The sequence below is a fragment of the Citrus sinensis genome, chromosome 5 (assembly GCF_022201045.2).
Source record: "Citrus sinensis cultivar Valencia sweet orange chromosome 5, DVS_A1.0, whole genome shotgun sequence".
Taxonomy (NCBI): domain Eukaryota; kingdom Viridiplantae; phylum Streptophyta; class Magnoliopsida; order Sapindales; family Rutaceae; genus Citrus; species Citrus sinensis.
This window is the reverse complement of record NC_068560.1, coordinates 11415108-11430884: the sequence shown is the minus strand read 5'-3', so window position 1 is coordinate 11430884 and position 15777 is coordinate 11415108. Positions and strand designations below refer to the sequence as shown.

General features: G+C 31.5%; 2 protein-coding genes across 3 annotated transcripts; both read right to left on the bottom strand.

The window, feature by feature from the left end:
* Nucleotides 1-227: 227 nt before the first annotated feature.
* LOC102624664 (uncharacterized) lies at nucleotides 228-4162 on the bottom strand. 2 transcript variants are annotated; one of them, XM_006491802.4, is made up of 9 exons: nucleotides 3929-4162; nucleotides 3575-3711; nucleotides 3375-3455; nucleotides 3197-3285; nucleotides 3010-3084; nucleotides 2426-2487; nucleotides 2280-2327; nucleotides 1555-1749; nucleotides 228-617 (listed from the first exon to the last, which is right to left on the bottom strand). In XM_006491802.4, exons 2-9 carry the CDS (start codon nucleotides 3695-3697, stop codon nucleotides 532-534), a joined length of 759 nt encoding a protein of 252 aa, XP_006491865.2. In that variant the 5' UTR covers nucleotides 3698-3711; nucleotides 3929-4162; the 3' UTR covers nucleotides 228-531. The 2 variants fall into 2 exon arrangements, with proteins under 2 accessions (XP_006491865.2, XP_006491864.2); XM_006491801.3 differs by having other exon boundaries at nucleotides 3575-3716; nucleotides 3929-4161.
* Nucleotides 4163-12245: 8083 nt separating this feature from the next.
* LOC102625126 (uncharacterized) lies at nucleotides 12246-15102 on the bottom strand. The gene is made up of 2 exons (XM_006491803.4): nucleotides 14244-15102; nucleotides 12246-12790 (listed from the first exon to the last, which is right to left on the bottom strand). The coding sequence occupies exons 1-2, from the start codon at nucleotides 14982-14984 to the stop codon at nucleotides 12704-12706; spliced, it is 828 nt and encodes a 275-aa protein (XP_006491866.2). The 5' UTR covers nucleotides 14985-15102; the 3' UTR covers nucleotides 12246-12703.
* Nucleotides 15103-15777: the final 675 nt, after the last annotated feature.

Sequence of the window (15777 nt, the reverse complement as noted above, 5' to 3'; positions counted from 1 at the left end):
GAGAAATGAAGCAATAGAATAATCATGATTATGGCATTCCTCTAAAACTTCAGCTATATGTAAATGAATTACTTCATATTTGCCTATTCCTCTGCAGTTAAGAGGATGCTCTCTTAATTGTAGATTGTATTGATCATTACCATGTACAACCAGAGGAAAAGGAAAGATTTTCGGCGATGATTTACAATAGCAAGCTGTGATGAAACAATGAGAAGCAGGCCATAGTGTGAATTCAAATCGAAAGAATGTACTGCTATATTATTTGAAGAAATTCTACAATATTAACTTCATCCACAATTAAGGACTAGTGATAAAACAAATTATCCTATCTATTTCCTACAAAAAATGCTGCCAACAAAAAAATTAGCCAAGTCTCAAGGAAATAAAAATCTAACAGCTCTATGCCTTAATTATAAATAATGTTAAATAATGTTTTAAGTCCATCTCACTTTTGAAGACGAGAGGCTGGACAGGCATCCAATATCTCTTGTCAGCTTGAAACAAAAGCAGTACCTCAAAAGCCTATATCCTTCAGGCAGTTTTTTGGACCAGTGCATCGGATCTGAGACCTTGACCTTGACTACGGCCACGAGGCCTTCCAAATCCACGACCACGGCCTGTAACATTCCATGCAGCAATAGTTCAGTAATATACTTGTCAAAGGCATAGTTTTTGCAGAAAACTTCATCACCCCAAAGAGCACAATAAAAGATAAGTTATAATGACTAAATATTTGCTGTAAACTGGTTGAAAACAATATCTGCAATTACAAAGCCACAAGAAACAGGCTCATTCTGCATCTTGTTGTGGCAATTTAACATCAGAAACAGTTGGGTACTGTGGTCCATGGCTATGATTCCATTGATATAAGCAAACATGAATCACTGCGTCAACATAGTTAATCATCTCGTATGAGAAATTTATAGCAGTGTCTGACAATGTATCTTTAAGAAAAAAGAATAAACAATTAAAGTTGAGAGATGTTTTCAAGAACTAATATCCACTTTTCATAAGATCTTTACAAAATCTTGATAAGAATGACTTATAGTTACAGTAGGTAGACAATTGGAAAGATTAACAAATATAAAATAAGAGGCAAAAAGAGCCATTTTTTAAAGGTTTACATAGAAGCATTTTACGCTTATGTAGATATCTCCACTTTCTCGATAGCTACACAATTTTTGGTTGGTCCTTTTTCTGTTTTTGAACACTGAGACAGACCATTTGACTAAAGTTTTAGACTATTTAGGATCACCAAAATAACAAGATATTCCATAGAAAATATTGAATACCGAAAAGGAAAAATATTAAAAATGGTAAGGATGGAGTAGCAAACTAACCACTGCCAAAATCATTAAGAAAAAAGGCTTCAAGAATTGATTTTTTTTGTGGCAATAGTAAAATTAAAAAAAAAAAAGGGAAATGGCAAATAGACAAAAAGCAAACCACAAAAATAGTAAAATAATAAGAAAACAAATTTGTCAACACCATGTAACTGTTTTGCAAGGATAAAACTTAAACTGTAAGAACAAGAGAAAGCCAAGAGGCAATTACCACGGCCTTGAGGAGGCAAGGCCCCTGATCCACCATAACCATTGTAATATTCTGATTCCTGCTGCATATTTCCATCATATCGCCTTCCATGCCCCCAGAAACTGCGTCCTGCAGCACGACCTCTGCCTCTACCTCCATATCCAGCCCCACCATCCCAATGACCATTATTGTACTCCGGGACTCCATTGTTATTACCTGCATAAAGAACAAAAATTGTAATTCATTTCAGTTTCACTTCATACTTGAGTAAGCTCAGAAGTCAATATCCTATTTAACACAGCCCATTGGCTTTATCCAGCTACGACACAGTTAACCAAAAATATTAACCAATATTATATCACTTATATCTAAAATATTTCAACAATTCATCATTGTAACACCAGGACATTTGTCACCTCTCACCATGGCAAACCGAATGAATTAACAACTATATGTCCTCAATGAGTAATAAGATGTCTCTTGTTTCTACTGCCAAATCTGAGAAGTATTGATACTGTTTTACTGATCACAACTCAAATGGAATTCATAGTTGCATAACAAGTAATGATTCAGCATTATGACCATCTCTATTATGAAAATTTTACAAACTTTGGCATTTCTTTTTGGTGACATTTCCTAAAGGCTTTATGCAGAATTTGTAGCACTACAGGAGACACATATGCTTATAATCTGAACAAGACAACAGATAAGTTCAATATAATCTGAACAATTGGAAATAAAGTTACCTCCATTCCTTGCTTGACGACGTCCCTTGTCTCGCATGCCATGCAAGGCTTCAAAATTTTTACAACATTTAAGTATAAAAATTAATTTAAGCTAAACAATTGGAAGAAGAAAATAGCTCAAGCATTAGTGAAACACAATAGTTCACCTCGTCCATCATCATAATCAGCCAATGGCTTCACTTGATCAGTTGGGACTGGTGGTTGGTATCTGCAATTGAGCAAAACCAGTATATCAAAATCACATGTTATCAAGATTCTACGAGTAATGCATGAAACATTGATGCTCAAAGACATCAAAGCAGCTCAGGTAATTTAAACACAATATCACTTGAACAAGAAGTATCATTGAAAAACTAAATATGATAAAAAGAAATGGCCACAAAAAGGAATTGAGAAAAAGAAAAAATAAATTTAGAAAATTCTCTGTTATTTATATGTTATTATGTCACAAATAAGCATATACTTTCACTGGTTGGCTGTGAGGATTACGATTCACTCAGTTACGCCCTCACTCTTACGCTCTGTAACTATGGCCTGTTCCTGAACTTCAAAAGAGTTTAATAACAAAATACTCAATATGTTGCCACCATGGTTGTTCAAGAATCAATAACTTAGAAGCCAGGAATGAGTTTTATTGAATAATATACATGCCAATATGCCATCCTACATTGATATCAACATATGATAAAGACCAAAACAAATGAATTATAGATTTTAGAAATCCATTTACCCTAAGGAAGATGAATCCAACTCCTTCCTTGACAAAGTAATTGTGATAGCTGAGACATGACGAGTGGTTTCTAGTCTGCAGAAGTAACTCATAAGTTAGTCAAATAATATAATATATTAGCAAATATATACAGTCACATGCATATGCATACAGTAAAATTTCAGGAAAAAAAATTTGGGATTCTTACGGAAGAAGCCCTTCCTCTAGTGGCTCCCACACATCAGTTATATCAATAGATCCTGTCGACGTGTTCTGATGGAGACCAACAACCCTCCTCTACAAACAATTAGATAAACAACATGCAAATTATAGACAAGAATTAGAAGAAAAAAATATCAATAAAACTGCTATTAGTAAAACGGCACCTTTAGTAATTCAGCAATCATCACAGTCTTGTTGATGGCTCTACCAGTAGCTTTGAGGACAACCTCATTGGCGCCTTTCTCCTAATAGGAATAAAATTAATTAAAAATTAACGAAATACAGGCAGCGTACATGCAAGAATAAAGAAAGTACAAACAGGATAAAGCGTTCCAAAAGAATAAATAAATAAATAAATAAAAACCTCAAGTAGAGAAATAGCATAAGAAATGTAATTCCTGAGTCTGCCTTGAGCTGTTATCCTCAATTCATTCTCGCTAATGGCCGTCTCCGTCTTTGGCTTCTCCACCTTCTGGTATCGATCCATCTTGCTCTCGCTCTCTGTGCTTCATTATTTCAAACAAAATTTATAAATAATTAATAATTATCATAATTTTAACAATTTCACAGAAAATCAAATAATTTTTTTTCTCATTAACCAAACAAATATAAAACTGATCTCCTATGAATCTTTCAACAGCAAGCAAAATTTAAAAAAAAAATAAATAAATAAAAGCTTAAATAAACGACAATGTCGAATAATGAGACTGAACTATACCGGTAAAACGGAGTGTCGTTGGTTGGACTCTGCTTGATTGCTCGTTCTCTTTCGCTAGATTGGATTTGAATTTTTTTGTTTTTATATTTTTATTTTTCCGTTTATTTCACAAAAATTCAAATAATTTTTCTTCCTTGCTTCGCTGAATTTGTAAGAGGCCGCCAGTGGCGCGCTCTTTTTTTGGATATTTATCTTGCGCGAGTTAGGGTTTTTGAACGTGGGCCCAACGCTGAAGATCTTCATTACTGATTGGGCATGCCGTTGATATCTTGCCACGCAAAATTGAATTTCAAATTTTTATGATTGCATCATATATTCAGTGTCGTGCGGGGGCGGTGCTTGTTGCGGGGTTTGTTATTATTAAATTTATACCAATAAAAAATTTAAATTATCAAATTTATAATCTACAGTAAATTTTTATTTTTTAAAAAAAATCATCCGATTTGAGTTTTAACAATTATCAAACATAGTTATAATCCACAACTGATTTTTTACAGGTTTGCTAATTTAAAATCACAAATATAAAATAATCTTTTTAACAATGCATAAATACTTAAATTATATAATTCAAATTATAAATTTATAATAATAGCCTAAAAATCTGCAAACAATACTTAATTTTAGATTTATTAATGCAAATAAGAAATTAAAATTCCAACATTAAAAATAAATACACAAAACATATTAATCTAACACAAAATATTTTTATTGTAGACAAATCATCATCACTACTATCAATGTCTTGCTCCATCTTTTATTCAATATACAAGTGTTATCAATAATATTAACAAGTAAATTTTATACAACTATCGTTCAGGCAAAAAACAAATAAAATCAGTCAAAGTAAAATAAAATATCAATAATATTAACTTGAAAATTATAAAATTTCTACTTGTTAAAAGCTTATTTTACATATGTTGAAGTGAGATAGGTTAGGTTTAAAAATTAGAATTTAACTTAGATATATTTATGATTAAATTTTTTTAATGAAAATTTTATGATTAAAATTAAAAATATAAATAATTAAAATAAAGAATGCGGTTAGTGGACAGTCGTTCTAAAATCCTGCAAATTTTTTCTCAATACTAAACCCACCTGCAATCCACAATAGGTTTAAATTTGAACTATCATAGTCGTCTGCAACCCAGAAATTTATCTATAGCGGGTCGATATTTGTGAGCGGATTTACTAGTTGGCGGATAATTTTATCATCCCTAGTGCTACATGGCTTTTTATTAATTTTTTAAAAAGATATAATTGTTAGTTATTAGATAAAAATATCAAATCAATTAAATCTTAATTGTATATTATTATACATATATATTTGATAGAAGATTATGAAGAATTAAAGATACGTGCTGAGTACTGAATCCCAATCTATTACTATTTTTTTAACAAATGAAGGTCAGCTGAAATTTAATTAAGATTAACAGAAAGTGAGGCCATTTTTATTTTATTTTTCTAAGGAAAGTTATATTTTTATTCATTGAATAAAGTGAATATATATAATAATTGCATAGTAGTCCATGGTAGGTTAGATAAACTGATCTACTCCTTGTATTTTTTAAATCTGAAGGACAAAAGTTCCAAATCTACCATAAAATCGTAGCAAAAGAAAATCCATTATAGCAATAAATGGATAGATCATTAAAAAATATTGACGAGAATGAAGATAAATCAGTGCACCCAAGACTATCACAGAGGTATCATCCAAGTGCTAGATTTATTCTTATTATGACTCACATGATAAATTGAATTATTGAACATTTACCAGAGAATAATTTTTGTAATAATTACGCCCACTCCCTCATTTTAAGGACAGTGGTGGAGTTTAATCATTTCTCCTAATAATGAAATTGTTGAAAGTGATTAAATTCATCCCTATTTCTTTTATCGAAGGGAGTAGAGAATTCTAGCTATTAATCTCCTTTTAATTAGAGGGAATTAAAGAAGTTTTTAAGTTACAAAGTTGTAGTATAAAAATGGGACCCCAACCTAATCAAATTATAATACCGTAAAAATTATTTTTTCCATCACAATTTTGGCCAGTGACAAAAATAAGCAAGATCACACCCTTATGGTCTATAGTTAGAGAGCTTCAAATACTTTGAACAATCATTACTAGAGGTATATTTTAATATTTTATACCTATTTAAATTTACACGAAGAGCATTTGTAGTTAGTGCACCCATAAATTTAGAGCTCCAATAGGAATATCCCGAAGCTCTTTGGTGAGATTCTCTACTGCCTGACTTGGCGTCTCCAATTGAGACAATAACTTTGCAGATCTAACATTTGGAAGCAACAAAACTAAGATAAAAAAAAAAGCTTATTATCATAACATAACAGTATATATAAAGACTCCCAACGGACCACATATCCAAGTGGATTGATACTCCGGTGGATATGAATCAATCGAGACAAAACAACTACCATATTTTGGGATGGATAGATAAAAATTTATGGACAGGAAAATATAAAATTAGAGGGAAAAAAAATATGAATATCTTCGCGTTTGAAATAAATTATTATCACATGATTTCATAAGATAAAAATACATTATATATCACATTAGTTAGAATTTAAATTTTGTGTTGTTATATTTCAACATTTTAAGCCCGGCACCATTATTAGATTAAAGTAAACCAATTTACTTTTAAAGAGTAGGAGAACTTCATATTTTATTCGTGAATCGGCGAGAAGAAAAGAGTGTTTCCCTTGTCCTTATTCTTTAATGGGGAAACTCTATATTAAATGACTACTTTTCAACGCCGCTTACATGAGAAAGGGAGGGGAGAAAAATTGATTGTCATCATGCTGTGCTTAAAATAAATTAATTGAAGAAGAATAAACACCAATTATATTATCCAACAATTTATCAATTACAGTTTATTTGTTCCGTTTAGTAATTTTGTTAAAGGATAAAATACTAATATAGTTAAAACAAATTATCAGATAGTTTGGCCCTATTAAACCAAGTCACTTATTAAAAAAAAGGAAAAAAATCTTATTATTTCAGGATATAACATTTAAAGATAATAAGTCAGATGATGTGAAAATTTTTCAAAATTTTTCACCCATACAAATATAATTAGTGCAATAAAGAACATATTTTGCTAGAACATCCATTGCCTGATTACAATTTCTAAGAACAAGATTAATCTTGAAATCTTGCTTTGGTAAAAGTAAGTAGCAGCAATAATTCAAAAAAGACATTTATGAGTATTGCGCTTGTTGGAAAATAATCTTTTTTATGAAAATCATTACCTAAATCTAAGAATATTCATGTTATATTATTAAGAACCAATAATGAAATATATGAAAATGTACCTGAATCTATAATGCGCAATTACTTTATAGAGCCCTAGAGTTTGCCTTCCAAATCAATATGTTTTACTAAAGAAACTTTTAAGTTTCTCTATGCACTCTCTCTGATAATGGAATGTTCAAAAGAAATAAAACGATATGTGTGACTTGAGAACTATAAATACTCATATAGATAATTTTCTTATTATTTTTACATATTCATATTTAGCCCATCATAAAAATAAAAATTATATTTAAGTTTTTACACATTAAAAGCTCGTATCCTATCAAATAAATTAAAGATCATATTATTGAAAATCTTTATAAATCATTTTTAATTAGGGTTAACCTTATATGATAATTTACAACACATAATTGTTCATATAAAAGCCCAATGTTGGATCATGATCCAACAATGCTCAATTAGAATTAATTGAGTAACCAGCAAAGAATTTGACTTAAAATGAAAGGACATAAACCAATCTTTCTCGCAAGCCGTACACTAAAACTCGCCTCAGCAATATGAAAATCATCAGAATAAATCCCCACATCTACACCCACCGCCATAACCAAACCATCATGATTTCTCACTACTGCATCATAACTGATGGTACCTCTATTCACATCAAAAACAGTATCAATACTAAGCTAATATCGTCATTGTGCTGGTGGTTCTCAATCAAGAGTAGTGACAAAATTGCTAAGTACATTCTCAATGAGGATGAAGTGAGGAGGAGAAAAAGTTTATAACTTTTGCAAGTATAAGAGGAGTAAAAGCCACTCCATCATATAATTGCTTTTTTATGATCCAAGTCACTTTTTTTCCCAAAGGAGTTGCAAAATTTACTTTCATACATAGAGGAGATAAGGCTCAAACACCAACTCCCATGAAAGCAAATTCGGAGCCTAGTCATTTTACTAATGATGGTAATGGGGCGGGTTTGGGGTGGGGATCATAATCCCCAAATCCAAATCCAAACCCAAACCCAAACTCGAACCTGAACCCGAACCTGATTTAGAAGCAATCCTCAAACCTGATCCATACAAAAAAAAATAATAATAATAATTGGAGATAGTTTGGGTATGTCCCAGAAAATTTCTAAATTGAGTAAGGATTAAAATGGGACCCAATCCCCATTTAATTCTTTTTTTCAAAAAAATTAATAATCTTTTAATATTCAAACCCTTTTTTTTAAAAAATAAATATACATATTTAAAAATAAAATTAGAAACGATCAAATTTTAAGAACCTCCAAATAAATAAAAACATAATAATTCTAAGCTTTCAACATAATTACAATTATCAACTTTTACAAAGAAAAATCAAAATAATGCTAAGCCTTCAACATAAACTTGTAGTAACTTCTCAGTAACCATCACCACTGATGCACATTCTAAAATTCTTCATAAACCTATAACAACATAAACAAGAAAATAAAAATCATGTTTTAACAATTTCAACTTAATAAATACTTGACAAAATAATTTAAACTAAAACTATAAACCGCCATAGCCTCTACATCTGTTTCAATTTCTGGTTCCTCATCAAGAATCTTGGCATATGACGAACATATAGATGCTACAACTAATTAAAATATTACAAATGAAAAAAAATAAAGTTAATTATTGGTTAAGTTAAATAAATAAAAATATAAAAATTAAAATGTAAACATATATCTTTACAAAAAACATGTATCCAACTTTGATTACACATCAAAGCTTCCAACGTGCTTGGATGAAGACTATTGCGATATAGCCTTACAAATCAACCACCAGTACTGAAAGCTGTTTCAAAAGCAACAATGGTCACTTGAATTACCAAAATATCTATTGCAATTTGAGATAATATAAAATAGTTACTAGCATTCACTTTCCACCAAGTTAAATAAAAAAAGTGTTCATCAACATTAAATGTTAGTAACTTTTCACCTAAATAAGTGTCTAACTCATCCTTTATTTTCTCTTTACCAACATTAACAAAACTAATAAAACCTAAAATCCATTCAATTGAACTTTTATGGGAACTAAGCTCGGCATAGAATGAGAACTACTCAAAAAATTAGAGTTATACCCAATAGAACTCGCAGTTGATGCTCATGTACTCTTTCACTATACTTTGACAATCACATACACTATGTGGACACGAGATAGTGCATGAATAGGAGGAGAAAAGGCCACTCCATCATACAATTGCTTTTTTTTTTTAACCAAGTCACTTTTTTCCCAAAGAGTAGCAAAATTTGCTTTCATAGATAGAGGAGATGATGCTTAAACAGCAAATCTCATAAAAGCAAACTAGGAGTCTAGTCATTTCACTAACCTTTAATGGTCGTGATTTAATGTATGTTAGTTCATTTTAAAAAAAAAATACGCAGAGAATCATATGATTTAACTTAAAATTTTTAACCTAGTTCTAAAATTACGAAAACTAATCTAATTTTAATTAATTGAAATTCCTATAGTTGTTTGTGAAATTATAGATCAAAATAATATATACAACATGTGACATAATCTTCTTTTATTGATAGATTTTAATATTTTATTTCAAAATCCTACGAACATAAATCATCGAATTTAAGGTTTTTCATTTACAAATAGATTAAACTCAATTTGATTGAATTTATAAACTATTTTTAGTGAAAATATTATAAAGAAAAAAACCTTAAATTTTAAAATATTTAGAAGTCATTTCAGATCATTATTTCTACCTTGTGTTTAATACAATATTTGATGACATTGGATTATATATAATTAACTTGACCGCGTATACAACTGCATTGTATATACAACTTTACTATTAGCGAAATTTAATTAATTGAATAATTGTATTGTATATACAATATATGGGTATGTTTCTTAAGGAATAATTTCTCTTCTCAACGTAGTTACAAACTTCTAAGGGTTAGATGATATTTTTGTTTTATCAAATTTAGTCAAATGTTAAAGTTAATGGAACAATCTGTTGACTTACGGGGTCAAGTTTTAATGTTTTTAAATTTCAATTTTAGTGTGGTAAATTAAAGTATGTCATTTTATGAGGGGCAATTAAAAAAATCATATTTAATTATTAATTTTAAATTACTAATACAATTTATTTATAAAAAATATTTTTATTAATAATTCAAATTATTTTTTATTTGTATTAATAATTACATAATTAATTTTTTAATAAGAAGAAGAATAAAAAGTTACATTTATTGTAATTTACCACTAAACTTTTTAGTGTAAAAATAAGTAGAGTTAGATGGCCGGTGGATAAATTTTACCTAAATGTAAGTTATATTAAATATAATAGACCCTACTGATAATAATACATAAAAAAAAAATTATAACGGAGTCCTCATCGGCATGCCCCATGGGATTACTCATCACATGAATAAACTATGGGCCAAAAACAATCTTTGCCCTTAAAAAACGTGTAATTTTGACTTAATTTACATGAATCCTCCCATCAACCAAACATTATTTCTATGTAGGCCATATTGGAATTTTGCATCCAAATGTCATGCTGATGATTCAAGGTGTTCTTTATCAATGGAAATGAAAATTTTGATATGGCTGCAAATTCCTTTTCCCCTACTAAAATACAATAGTAGTTAAATTTGAATGGTAGCACAATTCGAATATTTGAACTCAAAAAAGTCAGAACATATACCAAAATATTTTATAAAATGCATTGACTTGAAGAAAAAAAATTAATAAATGAATTTTATCAAATGTCTAATGTTTTTTTTACTTTTTATTTTTCATCCTTTTATTTTTTTCATGATATCAAGGCAATCATCATGTTCAACATTCACATGAGATCTGGAACAAATTATTTAAGTGGTAGAGATCAATTACAACATTACAACCAAGCAAATCACACATGAGGTTGAAATTTTGCTTTCCCACATAAGAAACAAATAATTAAATAAATAAATTCTCACTTAATTTGAGCTCACTTAAGTTTTGTTAAATAATTTATAACGCCAGTGAACTATTACTAATCACAAACTCATATATCCTTCCTTACCCCTTATCTAAACTCCTCTCTTCACCTAAATTCATATCTATGGAGGCTTTGGCAATTCTTTTGTGTTTTATTATTTTTCTTGTTTAATAGTGGGGTTGTCATAGAGATCTGAAATTTTCCGAGTCTAGATCTAGATAATTTCAAGCTTTCTTAGATCGATTTCAATATATTCATCTGGTGGAGCTTAACATTATTGCACCTGCAGTTTCTTAATCCTCCACTAATGAGATGTAAAATAATTAGAAGTAGGATACTTGATTCGTCTTGAATACTCTAAATTAAGCTTTCAATTTCCACGGAAATTGATTGATTGGACTCGAACGTGTTTATAAAAGATACTCATCAACGCGAACGTTCAAGTCAGTCTAGAGATTTTAAAAGTTAATTTAGATATGGATTCTCTCCTGACAAAATTCTAGAATTGACCAAAAGATCATTCCTATTTATAGACTGTGAGATGACTGGTTGCTGGAAAAATATTTTTCGAATTTAATAATTTTCATTCTCTTAATTTGATTTAGGCTGTTAAGAGCAACCGTTTTTGTATGTATTGGAACTCCTAGCATGTGGTCACTAAAATAACCACGCGCTATCACTTATCAACTTTATTAATTATTATTTGATTTTTTCGAGCTTTATATGTAAATAATCCGACAAATATTAATCTCAAATCCGGGTTTGTCTTCAAGTTTCATGACTTGTTATCCGAGTTTTAATTAGAACTAGGCTATATAGATCTTTAGTCCGCGATCAATATGAAATGCATCTGATGTTTAAATTAACAAGTTTTAAGGGACACGTGCTGCAGTATAAGTGACAGTATTTTCTGGCATTTACGGTAAGCACATCATCTTGTATTTATTACACTATTACAATGTTTTTGTACCGCTAGTTGTTTAATCAAATTTATATTTGGTTAAAAAAAAATTCACAAACTCATATTGTATGTGCATAAAAAAGCTCGAAAGAATCTTAATTCTTAAGATTGAAGTGTGATAAGAAAGGAAGAGAATGAATAGACAATTATGGAAGCGTAGAATAGGATCATACAATGAATCAGTTCCCACATGCAACTTTACACATAGTTAGCAAATTTTCCTTCCAAGTGAAGAAAACCAATATCAAAAAAGGAAATTCTAATAAAAATAAAAATCTCTTGCAAAAATCTTTGGGGCTGGAAGATTGATTACCTACAACAACGAACATTCTCAATTCTTTCCTCTTGCTTTCACCATCTTTGCTTTGCTTTTCCTTTGTCTACTACTGTCTACTCCTACATTACAATCATCCAATGCTCCCCATGTGAGATTGAGAAAGATGAGGGCTTTTGGGTTTTTGCTTTTTCGGCCTTTCTCACCTCTTTTAGATTATAGAGATATGGCCATAGGGGCAAATGAAAACAATTTTTTTTTTATTTTTTTTGGGGTGGTTGGAAATTTGTATAATTGATGTCACTAGACAGTCAAGCCATCAAACCCACACTGCTTATAGGTAAGAGACTGCTTCCTTGGACTTATCACTATTGCACAATCCACGGATACCTGTCCAAGTCATAATTCCAATTATGAATCCAAGAAAAAAAAATTGGTTCTTTTAAAAAAATACAAAATTAATCGGGGGGTTAGCAAAATTCTTGGGGATATGACTCCACTCTTTCTTTTGAGGTCTAGGGAGTGTAAATGCAATGCAATTTAACAAATAATGCATAAATGTTGCATGATAAAAAAAAAGAAAAAGAACAAAGAGAGAAATAGAGAGAAGATTAACAGATGACTTTTCAGTAATCATGCTAAAGAAAGTAAAAGAACAATACAATCAAGCATAGCATGGCCAGGAAATAAGATCAAATGGATTGAAATTCCAATGATACAAATAGCTCATAGAGATCATTGAAACATATTATGCTAGCTAGCAACATTACCTGTCTAGACATTTATATTGCTACATTATACTCAGATCTCAACTACAGTTCAAGTTTTAAAAATGTCTTATCTCGGGGTTCCATTAAGGTACCTATAGACTATTGTACCCAGTAAGGATACATGCTAACCTAGTAGGCATACGGTCAAAAAATCAACAAAAATAAATAAACTCTAATTACTTAACGTTACCACGATATCCTATAACACCTTGATTAAATGATAAAGAAAAAACATTAAAATTCATATAAAAACCAAGCACAAGGCCTTGAAAGGATAAGGAATTGACAAATTGTCCACTTTTTTGGCTCGCACGGGTCCCACGAGTCACCGAAATTGACAATAGTGACTAGCGAAAAACAGAACCAGGACCCTTTTTTCTCCCTAAACATGACCAGACATTTTACCCTTTAATCTCTGGTTGCCAAATCTAACAATCTAAAACTATCAGCATTTTTGGCAATTTGAAAAAAGTCAAGGGGCCATTCAAGCAAAAATAGACAAGCATCAACTAGTAATGATTTTTTTTCGTCAAAACAAATAAATTTAATTAAAAAAATTCGAACTTCCGCTCCACGAAACTGCAAGTCCATTGGTGCATCTATGGATAAAAGGCGCGTAAAAATAAAGCAACTATCAGCAGCACCATTTTTTTAAAAGTAAAACAACAACTTTTATTAATTAATTAATTAATTAATATTATCATTGAAATTTATTTTTAGAAGCTTGAAAAGGAAGATAACAGGCGTACGATAAAACAGGGTTAGTTAAAGGTAACTATATGAAGAAAGGGGGCAAAAGTAGAAAAAATAGAAACAAAAAGGGCAGATGAGCAAATTTGGTAGAACTGAAAAAGGAGAGATCCGAAGGTAAAACATCCTCGTCTGTTAATAATAATAATATAGTAAATAATAATGCGCACATTAGCCAAGAAAAAAAAAAGTAGAAATGGCGGATGAGCATAGTGGGTTTCGCTCAAACAGTGCCGACTCGGCCGGTCAAAACCGCAAAAATAAATAAATAAATTATTTTTTACAGTAATTAACTGAAAATAGAGGGGAAAATGGGGGGTGACCTGAACGCCGGGAGAATCGAAGTTCATGACACGGATCTTAGCGCTAACGTCACCGAGGACTCGCAACTCAACGCGGTCGTTTAACGAGGCGTCTTTGATCAAGCTGGCAGCATCGGCCTGCATAAGATTAGCCCGATCGACGGCGATGGTGGCCTCTACGTTTCTGACACTGTGGGCCCCTTGGTAGAAGCCGGGGACAGAGGCCTTCCCCAAGGGAATCCCGCGGTACATGACGGTGAATTTGGACTCGCCGTACTTGATGCCGACCTTGTTCGGATTGGCGGCGGTGAAGAGAAGGTGGATGGTGAGGGAGAGTGAAGCTGACGTGGCGGCAATGGTGGTGCTGGGGTCCACGGAGGAGGTGGGGTTGGGTGTAGAGATGCCCATGTACTGGACGCCGACTTGTTGGAGATCGAATTGGGGTTTTTTAGGTTTGACGGCGAGGAAGATGATTAAGACGACGGCGAGGATTAGGAGGGCGATGAATGAGAAGAGGAGGAAGAGGCAGCAGCAGCAGCCTCTGAAGGAGGCTGAAGAGGAAGACGACGTCGTTGGGTAGTACTGGTGGTGGTCGTGATGGTGGTGGTATTGTGATTGTGGTTGCAGTGGTGGTGGTGGTGGAGGATGAGGGCGGCGTTGGTGGTGGTGGGTCCCGTTGGGTTGGGTTTGAGGTGGCATTTTGGGTTGTGAAGAAGAAGACGGCGTCGTAGCAGCCATCTCTCTCTCTCGTTCTCTGCTCATTGTGCCACTGTGAGTGAGGGGTGTGTGAATAGCAATACTTCTTTGCCAAAAGGAGACGAGAGAGAGAAATGGAGAGAATGGTGGTGGGTGACTTTGCTTGACAGTGCGGACTTGCAAATTAAATTATGTGTTTTTATTTTCTATTTTATTTATTTTGTTGGTCCTTTATTCTTTTTCGTAATTTTACAATTTTACGGCTATACCGCTAAGCCTATAATGTTATGTAATAATAAAAATAATAATATAGTCTGAGGTGTGTGTTACTTGTGGCCTTGTGGGCCTATGGAATGTGGCTAAGTACAAAAATATGTCGTAATGTCTCTTTTTTTTTTCCCCTCTATTAGGGTTGATAAGCCGTAATAATAATAATAATAATTTATGAAAATTAGCACTGACCACTTACTTTATAAGAGATTATTATCTTTTTTTTTTCTTTAGCATTGTTTGATGGCAATCCTAATTACTCTTTTTTTTTTCCTTATGTAAGCGAATTTGAATATTATATTTTTAATGGAAAATTTAATTAATTAATTAATTAATTAGTACTCACATACAACGATTAATGTGTAACAAATGTAACAGAATAAAAATGTCTCTTTTGCATTGATTTATTTAAGAAGTAAAAATGGTCCCGATTTCACCATTGTACTTTGTGCTTTAATGGAAGTTGTATAAAAAAGTTTGCTCTCAATTTTAAGATAAACGAAGACTAAAGGACGAGACTTATGTTTCTTGAATCTATTTTGATAAGATTAATAATACTTTCTAAAAAGAACGTTAAGTGGTTTTGTAT